The 22,038-nt window shown below is 47.6% G+C and overlaps 1 protein-coding gene across 1 annotated transcript; it reads right to left on the reverse strand.

Annotated features, from left to right (window-relative positions):
- Positions 1 to 1,146: 1,146 nt before the first annotated feature.
- On the reverse strand, positions 1,147 to 15,409 carry LOC121442699 (caveolin-3). Its single transcript, XM_041644312.1, has 2 exons — positions 15,110 to 15,409; positions 1,147 to 1,890 (listed from the first exon to the last, which is right to left on the reverse strand). The coding sequence occupies exons 1-2, from the start codon at positions 15,221 to 15,223 to the stop codon at positions 1,549 to 1,551; spliced, it is 456 nt and encodes a 151-aa protein (XP_041500246.1). The 5' UTR covers positions 15,224 to 15,409; the 3' UTR covers positions 1,147 to 1,548.
- Positions 15,410 to 22,038: the final 6,629 nt, after the last annotated feature.

The following is a 22,038-nucleotide window of genomic DNA, read 5'->3' on the forward strand; positions in this document are numbered from 1 at the left end:
TGGAGGTTGTATTAAATTGGAGCATGCTGAGTTTTCTGGAGTGTTTCATTGTTCTGACCATGAGGAGCCAGTGTGCAAACTGTGAGGGTTATTTAGGCCTGCAAAAAAAAAAATCGACGTTTAAAAAAGCTGTGGTCTTCTTTTGTATAAATCAGACTGATCTATTCAGGAAGCACAAGAGGATGTGTGTGCAGCCTGCCTGGATGATGTTCCTGGTTTCAGCATATAAGTGTTTTGTATTCAATTGCAACGGGATGCCACTTAGCACACAGTGTGAATTCCTTGGTATTGTTCTTCCATGGACTTGGTGTGGTGCCTCCTTGTCCCCGCATCTGGTGAGTGATGTGGCCAATCCTGCTTTACCAGTTGCTTCATAAAAGGTGCACTTAATAAATATTTTTCTGTGTACTTCACTGCCTTTTCCTCCCTCCCAAGAACAGTGGCCTCTCATATTAGTTCCCTGGCAGGCTCCAGGGTCACCTGTCTGCTAGTGACAGCTGTATGGACTGTGGCAGGGACCAGAAGGGGGGCTCGGTATTATTCTATGGAGTCCTAGGTGTGCTCACTTGTTTGTGGAAAGATTTGAGGATCTTGGACCCAACCCCTCATGAGATTTGTTAAACCCACTGTGCATTGTGGTCTAACTGGAGGTTTGGGATTCTTTAGTGTCACCTCGAAGGGATCAAGTTCCCAATGGGGAATGTGCGGAAAGCCATCCGAAAACTGGATTGCTAAGATTTGGTGTGTGTTTATGCTGGGGGGGGGGGGGACAACGAGGTGTTGTGAGTACACTCTGTTAATTTCACAGCTAGTCCAGATATGTAAACCCTGGGCCTCAGACACGTATGCTCTGGGCTCAGTATCTTCTGAGCCAGAAGGGAGATTCTGTGATGTTTGAGATTGGGACCCATCAAGGGATGCTCACTTGCTCTGAGTAGTCATAGCAGCCTCAGGGACATCAGAAGTCATGTGAAAACAATCTCTTCGTATGGGAGACTCTAGGCCCAGCAAACAAGCAGAAGGCTAACGAAAACACAACTTGGTAATACTTTCAAGTTGCCCAGAGCTCCAACTGAATTTTCTAGATTTCAGAGCCAGAAAAGGACACACGACCAAGTCACGGACAGGCAAAGCACGGCATTCCCCGGTGCAGCAGAAACCCTTTATTGCAGCACCCTCCTCATGTCTGCAGTCACTGCTTGCTCTCTTTTGCATGAGGAGCCGTGTCAAACCTCTAGGGGACTAGCTCTGGTTTGTGGTATTACAGTACAAGTGAACGCAAAGCCTTGCGGTAGCTGCCTCTTAAACCATCTGCCCTCAGGCAGGCTCACAGGGGATCATGGCGGGCTGAGCAGAGCGAGGGTGTCTGTGATTCCACACGTGGTCGTCTATTCCTTCTGGCTCCCCTGCCCATGCGTTCCCATCTTGATGTGAAATTGAAAGGACCCTCAGAAGAATGAGCTCTCCGGCAGCCCACGTGGCGTGGAGCCGCGGGGCTCACCCGGCCTAATTTCTCCTGCCCAGCCGCCCCCGTAGCCCAGCCTGGCTTTAGCCTTCCCTCCGCAGCACCACCTTGATGTTGCTGCAGACCTGGCCCAGCGCAGCAAAGAGCGGGTTGCAGAAGGTGCGGATACACAGTGAGTAGATGTGGCTGATGCACTGGATCTCGATCAGGTAGCTCTTAATGCAGGGCACCACGGCCCAGATGTGGCAGAAGGAGATACAGGCGAACAGGAAGCCCCAGATCAGGGCCAGTGGCACACCCAGCAGGGTAGACAGCAGGCGGTAGCACCAGTACTTGGAGACGGTGAAAGTGGTGTAGCTCACCTTCCATACACCATCGAAGCTGTAGGTGCCCTCGGGCTCTGCGATCACATCTTCAAAATCTACCTGCGGGAGCCAGAAGGGGACAGCTCAACTCACAGCATCTGTGGGTATTTCTAGCGTTTGCATACCTGTATCAGAAACTGCCAGCGGAGCCAGCTAGATGGTTGAGCAGCTCAGGGAGCACCTGTTGCTCTGGCAGACTTGGGTTTCGTTTCCACATAGTGGCTCACAATCACCCTCAACTCTGGTTCCAGGGAATCTGACACCCTCTTCTGAATTTCATGGGCCCCAGGCAAGCACATAGTGTATGGACATTAAGCAGTTCATACACATAAGTAAAATGAAGCTAAACAAAAGATTAAAAAAGATAAAAGAAACTCTGGGGGTCCTGGGGCTATATCTCTAATGACTGTCCAATATTGATGACAATGTTGGTCTCCAGTCCCACTGACTTGCCACGTACTGTAGTTACAAGGTACTCTGAAGCCTGCCCAGCCTCCTCATTCGATGCTTGGGTTAAAGGATGCCCAGAAGTCAATAGTTTGTTTAATATGGCGGTGCTTGAGTTGCAGTGTCTGCTATAGTTTGGGTCTGCAATGTTTCCCAAAGGCCTGGTCCCCAAGATGGTACTGTTGCGAGAGGGTAAAGGGAGGAAGTTAGGCCATCAGGAACAATTTGGCTCCACCATGTCCTCCTGCCATGATGTACTTGCCTTACCACAGGACTGAAAGCAACCAACTGACCGCAGACTAGATCTCCACATAAACCTTTCTATACATTGCTTATTTCAGATGTTTGTTATAGAGATGGAAAGATGACACCACCAGTTTTTTTTTGTTAACGTGACACAAATTAAAGTCATTTGAGAAGCAACCTCTATTGAAGAAATTGTCCCTACCAGACTGGCATGTGAGCAAGCCTAGGGTGCATTGTCTTAATTAGTGATTGCTGTGTGAGGAGGGACGAGCCTGTTGTGGGCAGTGCCATCCCTGGACAGGTGATACTGGGGTATATAAGAAAGCAGGCTGAGCAAGCCTTGGAAAGCAAACTAGTAAATTGTTTGTCTTAGTTAGAGTTTCAGTTGCTGTGAAGAGACACCATGACCACAGCAACTCATATAAAGGCAAAAAATTTAATTGGGTGACTTATAGTTTCAGAGACTTAGTTCATCATCATCATGGTGGAAGATGGAGGCATGAAGGCAGACATGGAGCTGTGAGGGGAAAAGGAGCTAGATCTTGATCCCACAGGCAACAGGAAGTGAACTGAGACACTGGCCATGACATGAGCATAGCAGGCCTCAAAGCCCACCTCCACAGTGACACACTTCCTCTAAGAAGGTCATCCTATTCCAACAAAGCCACACCTCCTAATAATGCTACTCCCTATGAGCTTATGGGGGTCAATTACATTCAAACTACTAGTGTTCCTCCATGCTTTCTGCTTTAGTCCCTGCCTCCAGGTTCCTATGCTTGAGTTCCTGTCCCGACTTCCCTCACTGATGAAGTATGACCTGAGAATTGTACACTGAAATAAACCCTGTCTCTCACAAGTTGCTTTGACCATGGTGTTTTATTACAGCAACATAAATCCTCGCTATGACACATACATTTTATTATTTAATGATCCTAATGAAGTTTGACGGCCAGGAACTAGTTGAGGCTCAGTTGGTAGAGCACTGGCCTAGCATGCACAAAGCCCTGGGTTTAATCCTTAGTGCCACACAAACCATGTAATTCCAGAACTTGAGAGGTGGGAGCAAGAGGATCGGGAGTTCAAGGGCATCCTCAACTATTTCGAGTGTTAAAGGGCCATTTGGGTTATAGGAGTCCCTGTTTCAAAACAAAAAACAAAAGCACAAAAAGAAGCTGAATGGTCATTTATCCTGCAGAGATTTGTGGATATCTTGTGGACATCTCATAAACTCCGATCCTTGTGGAACTAATGTGGGTGGTAAGTACTTGTTAAGCTGAAGATGGGGGCTGGGTACTTCTAAAGGGCATTTAACTCAGACTATGGAGCTTCCTGGTGGTAGCTTGTGTCTGAAGGCGGGCAGAGAATTTGTGGGTTGGAAAAGAGCATTGGGGCTAAAAGAATAGTGCAGCCTCAGGAGATCCAGCTGTTTCCTGAATTCAACAAGGAACAGGGTGTTACTGGAGAGGGTGCATGGAGAGACTTCACTATCATGGACCTTTTGATGACAGTGGGCAGTGCTCAGCTGAATCTCGGTTGTTTAGTTATTGCAACTGGGCAGTAGGCATGCTGGCAGCGAGAATGGATGTGGGAGTCAGTGAGAACTGTTTTGTAGTAGTAGCTGTGAGTTGGAAGGAGACACAGGTAAGGGAACCACCGGCCCGTGGCAAGACACAGCCAGCCTAGAACTGGCATCTTCACCTCTGGTTTCTGTGTAGCAAAAATGGAGAGTTTCTATGTCTTCAGGGATCTCCCAATGTTGAGGATCCTAGAAGTTAGGTTGGAGGGCCCTTCCAACCTAACCTGGGTACATTCCCCATCCCCACCTCTCAGAAAGGGACTTTGTCTATGGAAAGGTTTTGACCTTAGAGACCTTTCCAACCTCTGTGGTGCCAACACCCTTCCTGAGAGGATCTCCTGGGGTAGCTGTAGAGAGACCCGCATGACCTCAGAGACTCTGCCAGCAAAGAGACATTTGGGCAGAGGTTTGCTTCTCTGCCTTTGGCCCATTTGACTCCTTTCCACTGGCCTCCTTGCCCAACCTATCCTGAGCCAGGCTCAGTCCCGGCATCCTGACTAATCCAATGTCTTCCCACTACTGCAGTGGGGGTCAGACCCCAAGGTGTATGCCGCATCCGTCAGGGAGGGCGAGCCCTACTAGTGAGATCTGGCCCTTGGTAGGCAGAGAAACCTATTCCAAGACAGAGCCACAGCTCTTTATCTTTACCGCCTACCCAAAGCTGAGGCCCATCAATCACAGTAGCCCCGCCTGCCCCTTTAATTCAGCAGCTTCCTCCATTTGACACACTTTTCCTGTTGTGTCTGGCTCTAAAGTGGCTGCCGTGCCTGGGCCCTGTCTAGCTGCTTATTGACTGGATGGCCCAATCAAGTTATTGGGTTATTCTGGGTTGCATTTTCCTTGCCTGGTTTTGTAGGCGTTGTCAGAGGATTAAATGAATTGAGACATGTGAAAATGCAGAACAATGGCTGGCACTGAGTGGACAGAGAAGTTGGGTTAAGAATGGCTGGCTGCTGCTAGGGTTCCGATCTGAAATGTCTTCTCATGGAACGTGTGTTAAAGCCTCGGTCCCAGTGTGGCACCACTGAGAGACCAAAGGACCTTTGAGTTAGTACATCATGGAAGGTTGTAAGGTGGACTTTGTCCCTTCCTCTTCATCATTCACTTTCCCACCATGAGGTGAATGGTTTGGTCAGATGGACATTCTCATTATAGACTCAAAGCAATGAGGCCTCTGTCCTGGACTGAGACCTCCAAAACTATGAGTCAAAACCAAGCAGCACTCTTTGTAAGTTAGACATCTTGGGTACTTGATACACAGAGATGAACTGAACAGCTATTATTAGAGGTGGAGACTGTAGTGGAGGACATTCCTCAATAAAGAGCTAGCCATGCCTGTAATCCCAACCCCAGGGAGGCTGAGACAGGAGAATTGCTATAAATTTGATGAAATCCTGGACTACACAGTAGGCTACAGGTCAGTCTGCCTATAGTGTGAGATCCTGTCTCAAACAAACACCAACCAAAAACAAAACCTGGGAATCTAGGGTCCAAAGGTGAGCTTGCACATCAGTGCAGCTGCTGAATGGGTGGGTCTGACAAGTCTGGCATGGCTATATCTATCTATCTATCTATCTATCTATCTATCTATCTATCTATCTATCTATCATCTATCTATCTATCATCTATCTATCTATTTTCTATCTATCTATCTATCATCTATCTATCTATCTATCTATCTATCTATCTATCTATCTATTATCTATCTATCTATCATCTATCTATCTATCTATCTATCTATCATCTATCTATCTATCTATCTATCTATCTATCTATCTATCTATCATCTGTCTATCTATCTATCTATCATCTATCTATCTATCTATCTATCATCTATCTATCATCTATCTATCTATCTATCTATCTATCTATCCATCTATCTATCATCTGTCTGTCTATCTATCCATCTATCTATCATCTGTCTGTCTATCTATCTATCTATCTATCATCTATCTATCATCTATCTATCTATCTATCTATCTATCTATCTATCTATCTATCATCTGTCTATCTATCTATCTATCTATCTATCTATTATCTATCTATCATCTATCATCTATCTATCTATCTATCTATCTATCTATCTATCTATCTATCTATCTATCATCTGTCTATCTATCTATCTATCTATCATCTGTCTATCTATCTATCTATCTATCTATCATCTGTCTATCTATCTATCTATCTATCTATCTATCATCTGTCTATCTATCTATCTATCTATCATCTGTCTGTCTATCTATCTATCTATCTATCTATCTATTATCTATCTATCTATCTATCTATCTATCTATTATCTATCTATCTACCATCCATTCTCCCATCCATCTTCTACCCACCCACCCATCTATACACTTCTCTATCTCTATCCATTCATTCATCCTCCTGCCTATTTGTCTGTTTGTCTATCTGTCCTCCTTTCTTCATATCTATCTATTGCCCATTTGTTCATCTACAGAAACAAATACTTACTGAGCATCCAGTGCTCAGTACTCAATACCTGCCACATGATAGATCCTCCCCAATGACAAGTACTTAAGTTCCTATAAAACACATCTCAGCAGTTCTGCTGACATTCCAGAACACGAATAGATGAATTCTCCAGTTGACCTCATCACACGGTATGCACCTCTCATTGACAGCAGATAATGGACGAAATTCTTTCTCTCTTTTTCTGCTTTAAGTGCTTGCCCCTTCCATGAAGATCTTTCTGATGTGTTTTTTAATTATCATTTCTTCCCAGAAAACATTGGCACTCACACTTGAGTTATTTCCTGGGATTGTCTTCAGAGCTGAATGTGTGACAACTGGCCTCTTTTCTTTGAAACAGCAATGTGCTGTTGGAAGGCTGTGCTGGAGGGAGGCAGCTGCTCCCCTAAATTGAATCTGAGACCGGAGAGCACTCTGGTCACAAATGCTGGTTTGGAGAGTCATTCATAAAAGCCATTCATAAGAGTCACTCAGCAGCTCTAGGTGGCCATGCCAGCGCATCAAGCACACTGCGACTTCATTTCCTATTTCTTTTCTAGCAGAGGAAGAAGGCTGTTTCTTGCAGGGTTGGGACTGAGGAAGCCTCAGAGCCACCTATGAAGCTGGAGGGTGGGAAGGAAAGACTGGTGCTGTTTTGGAGTGTGTCTTCTCCTCTGACATAGTTATTTTTGGAGCACCCAGAAAGCCAGTTGGTTAACTGGCACAGGCCTGCACAGCCCCCATGGTCACTGAGAGGATTGGGACCATTGGGTTGCCTAAGGGGAAGGACAGCACCTACCCCTGTCAAAATTCTGCCTCCACCAAGAATTCCACATGACTCAGTCCTTGGTCATCCAGGGTCAGGACAATTCAGATAAGATATCTTGGAGTTGGGGAGGTGGTGCTGGGATTCCAGCTTCCACTTGGCTGTTGAGTTACTGTGTGATTCAAGGTGTTAGGCTTCTCCTCTCTGGGAGTCTAGTTATTTGCTGTGTTGAGCTCTACAAAAGAGGATAGACATAATCCTCAGCATAGCATCAGCTTGGGAGTCAGAAGACAGGAGCAAGTAGCTTAGCATATCTGGGTCCTGGTTTCCTGGCCTGCTATCTTGCTACATAAGGGGTGGTCATTCTGTCCCAGAAGGTCAGTGCAGAAGCTGAGAAGGTGATAGAGGTAGTCACAGAGATTCAATGCAGTTGTTTATGACTACTGAATAATAACGTTAATGAGGATTTATACTACAGACCCACTTTTCATTTCTCTGATCATTAATTTTTACTATGTCTTACAAAAGTATTGCTGTACAACAGGCTGGCATGGTCACAGTAGGACTGACCCTTCTCTACACAGTCTGAAAAGCACTGACATAGGAAATTACAAGGTGAAAAGAGATGACAGCTGTAAAACCAGTTCTAAAAGATGGATGAGATTTGCTTCTTTTGTTAGAAATGGCATTACTGATTTCTGTCTGATCTGGGGTGACCATGATAATTTCCACAATGCATTTGGGTTCTATGAGATCATCTCTGCCCATGTATCTTATACTAGCCATTTCATAGCGTGTTTGAGGGCCAAGCAGGAGACCCAAGTCAGACAGACAGCAGAGCTTGTGCCTGAATCTCTGCTGCATGCTTCTTGTTCAGGTCATCACATGGGCTGGGTGTCTTGCCTAGCACTGTTCCAGGGACAAGCCTGACTGCGGAGGTAAGGGAATGAAGAAAAGACAAACATAGACAGAAAGCTCCGGGCAGGCGGACTGGGCTCTTGGATGGAGAAACATAGCACCATGGAAGCTCAGCATATTTATTATAGAGTTGGTCAGAGAGGCAGGATTATTGCAGGCAGCTGAACAAAGAGGCAGGGTTTATGGTATGGAGTTAGATGAAGGAGGCTGGTTTAACCAGTCTCCGTTGGAGCAGTCTCTATGGGAGAACAATCTTTAGGTTGTCAGTATCCAGGGGAAGAAAGCTATGTGGACACTTTCTGCACACATTATCAACATCCACACGCAAACCAGAAGGGACAGTTTTGCCATTTACCTCTGACCCTCACCCCCTGTGGAGAAAACTTTGCCATTGCTCCATGGGTTTAAGGCCTTGGGAGCTTTGACATCACTGTTTCTATGTCAACAGCACACATTCACTCAGGACTTCAGTCACTCCTGGCTTTCTCCATTCTCTGCAGATGGATACCCCAGTAGGAGCTGAAGCTCAGAACACAGTGCAGGAGGTGGCCAGTATCACCAGTGTCTTGGGCTGAGAGCATCTTACAGGGCTACCCAGAGGACCCTTGCTGGAACACCAAGACTTGTGTTTGTGTAAGTACCAGGGAAGGGACCAAACAGGGCCACAGGAAATGAGAAAGGAACCTGTCTTCCCAGTGCATTTGGAATCTTGCCTCTTGCTGGCTCCTTCTTGGCATCTCTCTTACCCTCTCAACTAGTGCCTTTGGTGAAGACGGTGCTGGTGGAGTGGGGAGCAGTGGAAATGCCTTGGCTCGAGTCCTAGACTATGTACTAGCTTTTGGACGCAGGCTAGCAGGTCTCCTCAAATAACCCTCAATGAGTCACAGTTCTTTATATCTGTATCCGTGGGTGGTCTTGTCCCATCTCTAGTCTGAGCTTGCCATGAGACTCATTTTAACCAGCAGAATGTGACAGAGAGAGCTTTGGGTCAGTTCCAGACTGAAGACCAAGAACCCTGTCACCTTCATCTTTGGGGACTCCTGAGTCACCAATTTTTGAGGTTTACTTTTATACCTTGCTCTAAAGGCCAGTGATGCTAAGTGCATGTTACAACATGCTCTTCTAGAAACAGTCCTAAAACTCTGAGACAGAGGCTCAGTCGTCCCAGCATCCATACTGAGTCCTATCCTGTGTCCTAGGATAGCAGAGGACCTTCTCGAAAAGTCCGGCTCAGAAGAGCCCCCAAGTGATGTCAGCTTTCTGCTACCATCTGACTGAAGCTGTAGGAGATGTTCCCAGAGAGAGTAGGACTGGCTAGCCAGCTCCACAAATCCACAGAACTTGTGGGAAGATGTACTGCATGGCAATTGAATACTGATAAAAGTTTGTCTCTGGGGAAAGCACCCTGGGTCCCAGGTTCATTTTCTAGAAGCTGGGGTGGGGGCAGGCTCGTTTGCTCATGTTCAAAAATGAAAGCACAAGACATTCTCTACCGTGGTTGAGTAAAGAGTTCTGATGGCAGAACATGGGGAACTAAGTTTTAGCAAGCTAACCCCCCAAAGGAGACTCCATTTTGAAAGATCTAGACCAGCTGTTCTCAACCTGTAGATCGTGACCCTTTGAGGGGTTGAACGACCCTTTCACAGGGGTTGCCTAAGACAATTGGAAAACACAGATATTTACATTGCAATTCGTAACAGTAGTAAAATTACAGTTATGAAGTAGCAACAAAATAATTGTGTGGTTGGGGGGTCAGCACAACATGAGGAACTGCATTAAAGGGTCGCAGCATTAGGAAAGTTGAGAACCACTAGACCAGCATAGTCTCTATATCACCAAGTGAGAATACCTCCATATTTGTTCTACGAAGCCTTGTATGTGTTCATATGCATGCATGTATATCTGTGTCCGTGTGCATGTGCATGCACTGAGGCCAACACTGAATCTTCCTCAGTTGCTTTTCCACTTCATTTCCCTGAGACAGTCTCTCACCTGGAACTTACCCATTCAGCTAGGCTGGCTAGCCTGAGAGGCTCAGGGATATCTCATTTCCCCCAGCCCCAGGGCTGGGGCTACAGGCACATACCAGCCCTGCCTGGCTTTTGATGTGGGTTGCGGGAAACTAAACTCAGGTACTCCTGCTTGTGCAGTGAGTGCTCTTCTGACTGAGTCAACTTCCCAGGGCCCCTGCAGCCATTCTGAGGGGTGACTTATGGGGGCATGGCACAGGAAGGAACGGCCGGGAGGACTGTGTGAACCACTATCTAGCCTCAATATGCCCTTTCTGCTTTCTCACGCACAAATTCGCTCTCAGGTGCTCCGGGCTTTCCTCATTGGATGGTTCAGTATTCTCCAGCAGCCAGAGGAGTAAAGAGGTTCTATTTGTGGTACCAACTCTGGCTAGCAGGTGGGGCTTTGCTTCCTGGAAAAGAACTGTGATCCATTAGTAATGTCTGCATGCACACAGGAAGGAAGGGGTGGTGTCTATACCTGCCTCTCACGCCCACCGGCTCCATCAGTAGTCTTCCCAGAACTGTGAAAAGCCTCCTTATCTATGCTCATTCCATTTCCTCTTCTTAGAATACCTGTTCCTCAAGTTATTTTTTTTCTCATTTAAAACGTCCACCTTGGGTATCGTTTTGCTATGAGAGGATGGCTCCTGATTTTTCCAGGCACGAGTCACTTTTCTCCCTAACCTTCCAGGACACCTCATCTGACACCAGCTCATGGCATTTGTCACCTTTCCCTGTACTTACTCTAGTCTCTCTCATGGCAAGGCTTCGATTCTCAGGTCAGTTTGATTACACAGCAGTGCGCCCCAGCTCCACCAAAGCCAGAAGTGGGACTTTGAGGGGAGTAGTAGACTGCTGGCTTCTCTCGGCGCTTCTTGGTCTTAGCTGACAAGCAAAAGGTGCCACTGGAGGGGGCAGGGTGTCTTGTGGCAGGTGTGAATTGGAAGTGGGTGGAGAATTCATGTAAGGGAACAGTTTTGACACATCTATTCAAGTCTTTGGGGCTGACTTGAGGCACCCAAGGAGGGAGAGCTTCAACAGGACCTAGCACCCACATGTACGCCCACAAGGAAGGAATTTGGAATTAGTCATGAGCCGTCTCAGAGTGAGTCCAGTGACCCGGGTAGGCTGGGGTTTCTAGGCATGCATGGCGGGGGCTGTTAGAATCTCTACAACCGGAGTCATCAGGATGTGCCATCATATGGGGCACATGTTCTAATGAGCTTAGTGGCCCCCAAGCCTGGTACGTGCTATGCAAACAGCTCCCACCATATCCTCTAGGTCAGACTGGTGCCTGGTACGCAGCAGGTCCTCAGGACTATGTGGGGATCACTAGGGGCAGAGATGGGTGGGGAAGGGAATGAAGTGTTCTCTTCCCAGTTCCTCAGCCACCATCTCTCATGACTTCCTCTCAGCCAGGGGCCTGACCCGAGGATGGCAGACTAGTAAGTCTAGGGGGTGTACAGGTCCCATTTTCTCCATGACTCTCATTTCCCAGCCTGCATTCAAGGGCAGTGCCACTTGGTGCCTCCCTGTGCTGGTGCCCCCCCCCCCCCCGGTGGCTCTGTTTGCTTCCTCTCTTGGGTTTTACTGTGTGAAATCAGCAGCTGATTGCAGAGGGGACTATGTGTCTCTACCCAAAAGGAATTTTCAAGACACTCAGCAAGCCTAGTGTCTCCATCTGGTTTCAGAAATGGGGACCACAGGAGGTCCTTTCTGGATTCTGATCTGGATTTTGGATTCATCGTAACCCACAAGGACCCTGCTGACATGTGAGAACACCCTGGCAGAGGCCACTTAGTATGCCGCTGTGGCCTTCTGTGCCTTCACCTTGGCCTCTATCTTATCTCTCTGCCCTCCCCTCTCACCTGCCATCCATCTTTCTGTCTTGTTTGTTTACCAGGTGATGACAGAAACCCAGGCTAGAAGGCTGTCTTGTCACCCCTCCCCCTACCGCCAGCCAGTCAGCTCTCTCTCTTTCTCTGCAGGTGGACTGTCCTAAAGTCTCAGTGAACCTGTGTGTGGTATTTATCTCCTGATACTATCCCTGTCCTGTGTCTCTAAATGTTTAATTTCTGAGTCATTAAAAATGAAGGAAAGGAAATGTCAGACAACTTCCCAAGGCAGACAAGGACCAAACAGTGTCAGTTATTTCCTCTGGACAAAACTATCTGTGCATCCTTTATTTCGCCTTTGGGAGCTATTTGTATGGGGATCAGGGATGTCAGAGAGGTCCCCCTCTGCCGCAGAAAAGCTGCAGAAAGCGGGATATCTATATTACTATCTCTACCTCTTTCCTTGGATCATAGTCTGAACCTAGGGCTTGATGCTGCTCCCCTCCTGGCTCAGTAGAACTCCAGTCCCCTCTGCACTTGATATCCATCCTAGCCTCCCCAAGAAACTGCTTCTCCATCCTTGTCACCCTCAACTCCAGGATCTCACCGTGGACGCCAGAGGGCTCAGTGCTCTAGCCTTCTGGACTGGAAGCTGTTTGAGGGCTCTGTTCAGCCCCAATTAACTCTACACTTCCCGGGAGTGGGGACCATGCTACACACCTTCAAATTCCTCATCTCCTTCAGCCCACCCGTGACATTTCTGCTGCTCAGTGCTGTCTGAGGTTCATGTACCTGATGGAGGTAAATGGTACTGTTGCAGTGTCACAGGAGGTTCAGAAGCTTAGGTGACATGCCTAGTGTTTTCACTTTGGGGGAGGAGTCTGGAGTTGAAGTAGGCGGTTCAGCTGGACCGCTCTGTGGAAACCATGACTGCTAGGTTTCTCTACTATTTTGAAGTTAGAAAGTTTTGCTTTGTAAGTATCCCATGGAGGTATAACTCCAACATTAGTGATGTATGTCAGTATAACACACAACAGCCTGAGTTGTTTGAGTGGTCAGTTCTAGTGAAAGGGCACAGGGGTGTGGCTACCTGCAGGAGTCAGGAAAGTCTTCCTGGAGGAGGTGACATTTGGTAGTGTCCTTCAAGTCTGAGTGGGGTAGAGTGAAGGCCAGCACTTCTGCCCAAGATGCAGGGACATGCTCCGTGAGGCTGGCATGGGGAGTCACCAGGCACAGCAAACAGGGGGCAGTAGCTTATGCTGGGTATGGACAGGCACATGGGGGTTGGGTTTTTATCACGTAGAAGTAGCTGTTCTGAAGGAGGGCGGCTCTGGCTGTGCCTTTGAATAAACACTTGGTGTGTTACCAAAATCAAATGAGCCTAGGTCTCTAAATTCTGGGTCATCATAATCACAATATAAAAAGAGAGATATATTGTTGAACAGTGGTGGCATGCCCCTTTGATCCCAGCACTGGGAAGGCAGAGGCAGATGGCTCTCTGAGCACAAAAGTCAGCCTGGTCTCCAAAGTGAGTTCCAGACAACCAACACTATATAGAGAAACCCTGTCTCAAAAAAGAAAATCAAACAAACAAACAAAACACCAAAGAAGGGGGGCAGCTTCCCTGTTGGAAAACTTAAGAATGTCTGGCATAATTTGAATATGTAAATCAGTTTTCAACATTACATTTTATAAACCAAATATGGAACACGCGTTTCTAAGAAAAACCTGGAGTCCACACTGAGGTATATTCTCAGTACAAGACATACAGAAAGTTCTAGAAACAAATACGCATCATTTTTATGTAGCTTAGATGCTGAGATGCTACAATTCTGGATATAGAGCTTAATAAAAATAAAAATTAATTTAAAAGTTAGTAAGTTAGTTAGCGTGTGTGTGTTCATGTGTGTATATGCATGCACTGTGGTGCCTATGTAGAAGTCAGAGGGCTTGTTGGAGTCCGTTCTCCCCTCCTACTACAGATGTTCTGGGGACTGAACTCAGGTCATTGGGTTTAGCAGGGGCCATCCTTTATCTACGGAGCCATCTTGTCAGTCCCCTAAAAATCAATTTCAACTCAGAGTTTTCTTTTTTGAGAGTGACCACTAGAAAAAGTTTAAGTTTCGGAGCAGGTGGGTGCATTGGTCATCTCTGCGCCGTCTGTTTAGTCTTTCTGTCAACCACGCACGATGCTAAGTCTAATCTTATAAATCTACACACGTAAAACTACACCCCAGGGACTGTTGTGCTGAAACAACAGCACCCCTACAATCGTGTACAGGGCAAAGAGGCTGGTACGGAGTGGCTGCAGTACCGTTGATGGCTTTACCGTTCACAGGTCGGCAGTGCAAGGGTCACGCTGCACCTGGAATTCTACAAGCAGCTCTGGCTCTGATTCTCAATACTTAGTCCAAATGCGCAACCTCTCTGGGGACTCTGAGGCTGGTGGCTGGGACTTCTGAGGGGGATCCTTCTGGCTTTTAAGTGGAGGTTGAGTTGTGGGGACCCAAGGCTTGAGTGTTCCTTTCAGGGCGCCTGCTGAGGCCTTTGCCTAGTGGTGGTCACCAGGCCTGCAGTGAGGCAGGGAACTGGACTGATGCCTGAAGGGCACAGTGTACCAGAGGAACAGATACTAGGCGCTGCAGTGTGGCAACTAGTGCGTCTTGAAGGGGCCACCGGGGAAGCTGCCCTCAGGTTAACCCCAAACCCACTATGGAGACAGCCTAAGTGCCGCTGGCACAGTAGAGCAACCGACTTGGCCCGGGTTCTGAATCTTCCCAGCAATTCCTCCTGGGCCTGGGGCCAGAGCCCAGGGCAGGCAATTGGAACTACTAGTAAGACGGTATTTTTTGAGTCTTCCCCTCAGCCCCATCATGCACGTGGCTAAAGTTTTCTACTTGCCTTCTAAGGCCTGTTTGCTGAGGTTCAAAGAAGACAGTATCCAGGGCTCTGGGGAGACTGACCTCAAGTCTACGAGGACCGTGGTGCCCTGCTTGGGCACAGAGCCTACCTTCACAATGTCCTCATTGATATTCTTGGGGTCGCGGTTCACCAGGTCTATCTCCTTGCAGTGAATGTCCTTGATGATCCGGGCCTCCAGATCCGAGTGCTCTTCGGTCATCATCGTGGGGCTGTGGCACCTTCAGGAGGAGACCCGAGCCTTGTAGCTGGTGCCGTTGACAGTCCTGGGACAGAAGGACCAAGCTTGGGGTCTCCAGACTGGTGCCCCTGCTGGCTAAATAGGCCCCACCCAGCATGCCGGCCGACAGCTGTCCTGAATAACTTCAGCGGGCCTCTGGTTAAAGCTGCCGGTGGTGGCACGCCTCCAAGATAAAATTAAGACTGGATGGCAGAGCACTCCTTAAAGGGGGCTGTGCTGGCCACTGGCCTCACGCGAGAGGAGACCTGGCATTCCCTGCCAGCCTCCAGGGCCTGGCCTTCCCGGTACTCTGTGGAGGCGGGCTGAGCAACTCCCATGGAGTCCCTGGAATTTGCTGGAGTACTCAGGCTCCTCCCAGGATCAGCTGCTCAAGAAGGGAGGTGGGCTCTGTCCCAGCCCGGTCTCTTGCTAGCTGCTAAGTGACCTTGGCATACGTCCCTTCTTTTAGCCGCCAGGACCCTAACCGTGAACAGGGATACCATAAGGAACAGATAATGACTATCAAGACCGCTCCTATCCTGGAGGGGAGAAGACGGGTTTTATGGGGGATTTTCCTGGGGGGAACTGAAAATGTCTCTTGGAATCTCCTTAGATTAGTGATTAAGTGTGGTGGTCAACCACTGTGTACTTGTTGTTTTATTATTTAAAAAAAATTACATTTTATTTCCCTCCTTGTGTGTGTGTGTGTGTTGTGTGTATGTGTGGGTGTGTCCATGTCCATGTAAGTGAGCAGTCCACAGCATATATGTAGGATGAGTGGAAAGAATCTGTACTCTCCTTCTGCCATGTGAGTCCTTGGGATTGAACTAAGGTCATCAGGCTTTGTGGCAAGCACCTTTAACTGCTGAGCCTATATATATAATTTATTTATTTACCTAGGGGACTGAGCTCAGGTCCTCATGCTCACACAGCAAGCGCTATAGAGACCAAGCCATCTCCCCACTCCCAGTTCATCTTGATTATCAGTTTCACTGGATCAAGACACGTAGGGAATTAGGAGAGCACAGCCCTGGAACTGACTGTGATGGTGTTTCTACAGATGAACCCACTGAGGGATTCAGAGTTGAAGCAGATGATCTGAAGGTGTTAGAACATTGGAAGGCAGGGTCTAGTTGGAGGAGGGGTCACTGGGAGCTGCACACCTTTGAAGGGCATACCCTGTCCAGCCTCGTCCTGTACTCACCTGCTTCCTGTCTCCTGTGACGTGTGAGTTGCTTTGCTGTGCCATGATGGGATAGCCGTGGGTCAGAAGATGCTTCCTCCTGTATTCCTCTAACCCTGACAACCACAACAGTCTTGAGTTTTTGTTCCTGGAAGGAAGAATTCACCCCAGGGCACAGGTAGGGCTGGGAAACAGTCAAGGTTTATTTTTAGCACCCTAAGAGCTAAATCAGATAAGTGCTTCCTGCAGAGTGGCTGGAGACCTGTCCTTACTATCAGGACCTCTAAGTCTTGTCCTGCCATTCCTCCTCCCCTGGCTTAACCCTGGAGCAGTCCGGGTGATCCCAGAATTGATGGAGGTTTTTTAGTCACCCCTATCCTCACTCTAACCTGTGACAGGGAAATCAGGACTAAGGTGTGAACGCCTGAGAGTTGACAAGTTTACTAGGGAAAGGGTGTCAGTGTCTTTCACAGGCTCCCCAGGGGAGGCGCTGATCCTGCTGGAACCTGCCTGAGGTCGGCTTTGTTGGCTTTCTCGGGGACTGGCTTTCTTACTTTTTAGTTAGCTTGGCTGCTTTGTTGGCTTTCTCGGGGACTGGGTTTCTTACTTTTTAGTTAGCTTGGCTGTTGTGGACCCAGTCACAAACCTCTCCCTTATCTTCCCCAGTGTTCCTGTCCTCCCATTGCAGCAGGCACTTCCCTCTAGAGTTTGCCCTGAGTGTAACAGACTAAGCCTCTGGGCAGCAGTGAGCTAATGTTCATCTTTCTTATCTGAAGCTGGCTTTGTTCACAGTGACCCAGAAGAGACTAACACCTTGGCATTGTTCTTCTGTGCCTTGGAGCAGGCCTGTGGTTTTCCTCTGAAAGGGGAGTCAATGGTCTCCAGGGTGGGGTGGGCTTGGGGATGAGGAAGAGGAGAATGCGGAGAGGGGTGTCGTTCCATTCTCTATGTGCCAGGGTTGTCACCTTCACATGGCCCCGGTTCCAGCCTTCAGGAAGCCATCTCCCAGTGGGGTGGCCCTTCTGGACACTTTCTCTGGTCATCCTCCAATTATCTGTCTCCAGCATAAGGAGGATGCTGAACCCTGGAGGCCAAGGGCTATGTGTCTGTTTATCCAGTTATCTACACATTCATTCAGGATTGAAGTTCTGAGGATTAAGTGGTAGATCAAGCTTTGCTCCTGCCCTAAGGATCCAGGCTAGGACACAATGATTGGAAGCTGATGGACTTTTCTACGGCGTGGCAACTGATCTAAGTTAAATATGGCTTATAGACAAGCCCTCAGGAGGTGTCGTTTTCCCTGATGCCCTCTGGGAAGCCACCTGGCAGGTGGCTGTAGAGTTAGGCGTTGGAGGATGAGTAGTAGAAAGTCCTTTAAACAGACCAACGGTGGCGGCGTCAGAGAAGTGTGAAGTGGCGCACTGAGAAGCGCAGGGTGACTGGATAGTGGTATCTGGGGCCAGGAGCGGGGAGGGGGTGGGGACAGGTCAGGCTGCAGCCTCAGTGTGAAGCATCCCAACTGTCGTGCAGAAGGACACACACTTTTACTTAGAGGCGGATTATGACTTGGGTACGAAACAACCCCTGCAAAGGTCCGCGTGTAAAGGTCTGGCCCCCAGCTGGTGGTTCTGTTGAGAGACGTTGGATCACAAGGGTTCTAACTCCATCAGTGAGTTCATCCCTCAATGAATTTCTAAGCTACTAGGAGGTGGGGCTTGATGGAAGGAAGTAAGCTACTGGGCCATGCTTTTGAAAGTACATCCTTTTTCAAGGCCTAACCTCCCACTCTTCTTCTTCCTGGCTGCTGTGGAGTGAGCAGTGCCGCTCCACAGAGCTCTTCCACCCTGATGCTCCTCTTTGCCGTTTTGTCAAAGCCTTGAAAAGGGACTAACACAAAGTGCTGGAAAACCACTAACGGTATCGTGGGTATCGTGGTGGCCGAGGTTTATTATCTGGCTTGTCTGTGAAGGTCACTGGTGCTCACCCATAAGGTAGATGGGAACTGGGGGAAGTCTGAGGTAAGAAGGCTGATCAAAAGCTGGAACAGGGTCTGGGGATATAGCTCAATTGTTAGAAACCCTGGACTCTATCCCCATCAATGCATAAAAGTGGGCATGGTGGCTCAGCTGGCAATTTCAGCATTTAGGAGTAGGCAGGTGGAACATCAGGAGTTCAAGGTCATCTTTGCTACAGAGGAAAAAAAAAACTGAGGTCAGCCTGGGTTACGTGAGACTTGTTTCCAAAATAAATAAATAAAGAAAATAGTAAAACTGGAGGCAGTGCGGCTCTATCTACTGCAGTAATAAAGATGCAGAAATCACGTAACTTCAACAATATAGGGATCTCTCTCTTTCACTGCAATAGGCAGTTTAAGACTGCTTTGGCCACTTCATGGACCAGATATCTGAATTGTCATTTTGTTCTGCTCATCTCAAAGTTACCTCCTAGGCATAGGTGGAGGCTCTTCCTCCAGCCATCACATCTGTGTCTAGATGAGAAATGGCAAGGAGGAGGGTCAAGCTGTCAATGGAGTCAGTCCCATTCGAAGCTTTACTAGAAGCCCCACTCAGCAGCTTTAATTTATGTTTTATGTCTGTCATTGGTGATCCCTCTTAGTCACACAGGATGGGATTGTAGATTTGTAGCTTAACACATTGTCATTTCCCTAAAGACAAATGTTAGGTAGCTAGAAAAACTGTCATGTCTCTTTAGCAGTCAATGAGGTCTTTTTCATGCCCCTGCATAGGTCCCTAAGAGCTCTAGTCCTAGGAATGTATGGTTTATTCTACAAAGGTATTGAGAGAAAGAGAATGCTATGGCTTAGCTACATGTGGATTATGATAGCAATCTGAGCCTAGCTTGGGCTACACCCACTGCATCACTGGTGAAAGCAACAGGATGACCAACTGTGGACTGACACCTCCAAAACTGTGAGCCAAAACAAGCCTTTCCTCTTTTCAAGTTGATGACCTTGGGCTGCTGTAGTAGTGGAAAGTTGACCGACACAGACAGAACAAGATGATGAGAGAGAGAAGGGATCTTGACTTTCCTGAGGATGATTGTATCTGTTCTATTTCAATAGGCTGGGTAGACCTCCTACTAGGAGGTGGCTGTCTCAAGGCCTATGAGGCTGGAATTATTTGCAGGGAAAAAAGGCTTTTGTTTTTCATAGAATCTTTAGAATTGGGGCAAAGGGCTTCTGATGTCTCCTCTATCTGGCTTCGAGGTTTGTATTTCAAAGAGAAACCATAGTATGCTATGGTTGAAGAGACCCAGTTTTCCCATTCCATAGATAAAGAAATTGAGGTCCCTAAAGTCTTGGCTGATGGAGGGAGGAAAGAACGTGGGATTTGAAGACAGAACTGTCATGATCTTGTGAGCAGTTCACTGTCCCCAAACTCACTGATGTCATGACTTCATCGATGTCCTACTTTCCTACCGAGAGAGACTGAAAAGGCTTGAATTATTTTCCAAATAGAACAACAAAGTCCCTAGGGTCATCAACAGGAATCTACCGCAGACAGGTGGAAGCAATTGAGTCAGAATAGGCTTGGAGTCTTGCTCAGGTTCCACACTTGACTGTGACCTTGGGTAACAACACCGTAGTGAAGACGGGTATTGAAACATGTCTAACATGTCTTGGGAGAGACAGGATGGTTTGGGACTGGGAAAGAGATGACTGAAAGAGGGACCAAAGAGAGTTTGTCAAGTCACTGAAAGGTTACAAGTGTGTCCAACCCATCGTCACATGTGACTGAGGAAAGATATAAATGTGGACAAAATCTAGATCTAATTAAAGCACCATGAGGTTGGTTTGTGGAGTTTTCTTTCATCATTTGATTGCACAGTTTCTACATATGAGCTTTCTAGAGGACAATGTCATGTCACAGTGTCCAAAGGTTGACTAGAAGATGCAATGTATTCAGTGGTAGACTTTAAAATGAGACAGTCCAGTGCCTGACTCCCAATAGGTTGTTGGGTGATGACAGCTGGAAGGCCTGTTGTCAACGTACAAGGAAGAACTATATCCAGACATGTAGCAAACTGCTCCAGAGAAGGGCAGTCAGCTTTGTCCATAGGCAAGAAGGCAGTGAACTGAGGGGGAGCCAAGGGCAAGAAAAGAACAGGGAAACATGAACCTTCAGGCCAGTTAGCACATACTTCAGGAAGACCGATTACAGAATTTGCCAAATCTATAGGGTAACCAAAAAGAAGAGCCCTTGGGAAGGAAGAATCGGGAACGTGAGGATAGTGGAATGACCTTGAGGCCTGTACAGCTTGTGATTGGTGGCTTAAGAAGGAAAGCAGACCTCTCAGGTGGGAAGTGGACTGGGTCAAAGGACCCCTCTTGGCCACTAGCGACTTACATCAGCCAGGAAAATTTCATGTTCACAAGGTGTCAGGGTCCGGTGCTAACCCGGACCCTCAATTATTTCTCTACCAGACCCCAACATAAACTATCTCTTTCTGGACTGGTGTGGAGGAGATAGAAATAAAGACACTACTCACATGGTTTCATCGGGAGGGAGATTCTCAGAGACCCCTCATGACATCCTGAGTTCACATCCTGAAGAATTTCTCTGCTTTTACTCTCCAAACAGCCTTTATACCAAAACTTAACTTAGGGGAAATACATTAGCATTCTGTCTGCTAGGTAACCAGGTGAATGGCTTTTTGTCATGTCCACAATTACCTGTGTGCTGTGCATGCTAGCTATCACATAGGCTTAAATCAGCATTTCTATCAGGCATCCTCTAAATTACAAAAAAAGGAGCAAGAACATCCTGACCCTTTGTTAGGGCAGTGACAGCCTGTCTGGTAGGATACGTGACCCATCTCAGGTGTGGCCTATGGCTTGATGGCTTGGCTGCCATGCCATATAGAAATATGGGCCTACACAAAGGTTCCATAACCTTCCCAAACAGTGTCACCAGCTAGGGGACCAAGTGTTCCAACACCCGAGTCTGTAGAGGACACACCTCACCCCAATGATGACAAGGTGTCTTATAGCATGGGGTCCTGCGGTTGTCCACATAGAAGCTGGCTCCCACAAGGCTCTGCTGGCCCATGGTACTAAAATAAGCCTCACAGGCTTCCCTGCCTCCCACACAGGGGAGGTCACTCTCTGGATTATTCCCTTTTCTTGCTGCTATGATGAAATACCTCACACGAAACATGAAAGTGCAGTTCATTATGGAAGGGAAAACAAGGCAGCTGGAGAGGGAAGCAGCCGGCTACGTTGTGTCCACAGTCAGGATTCAGAGAGAGATGGATGCTAGCACTCAGCTCACTTTCTCCTTTTTATCAAAAGCAAGATCCTGGCTTGTGGGATGGAGTCACTCCCATTTAGGATGGGTCTTCCCAGTGCGAGTAATCTAGTCTAGAAGCTTCTTCTCAGGCACACCCAAGTCATTGTCTCCTAGGTGACTCTAGCTCCTGTCAGGTTGGCAATGCACACTCTTCTGCATCTGATGTCTCTACAAGATCTCTTCTTCTTTCCTTCCTTTCTATTCATCCCCTTGAGCAGACACTGTAGCAGGAGACACTGACCTTTGCCTTGTTCTGACAGAATCCATTCTTCCACCAGAACCTTTCTTCAGCTTCAAGCACCAACTGT

Source organism: Microtus oregoni, unplaced genomic scaffold, assembly GCF_018167655.1.
Source record: "Microtus oregoni isolate MIOR12 unplaced genomic scaffold, Mior012 000094F_ref0000399, whole genome shotgun sequence".
Taxonomy (NCBI): domain Eukaryota; kingdom Metazoa; phylum Chordata; class Mammalia; order Rodentia; family Cricetidae; genus Microtus; species Microtus oregoni.

Excerpts from the sequence above, each read along its gene's own strand:
- LOC121442699 (XM_041644312.1), bottom strand. The coding sequence starts at position 15,223 with ATGATGACCGAAGAGCACTCGGATCTGGAGGCCCGGATCATCAAGGAC. Across the intron at positions 1,891-15,109 it reads TCAATGAGGACATTGTGAAG|GTAGATTTTGAAGATGTGAT; the intron begins GTAGGCTCTGTG and ends TGGCTCCCGCAG.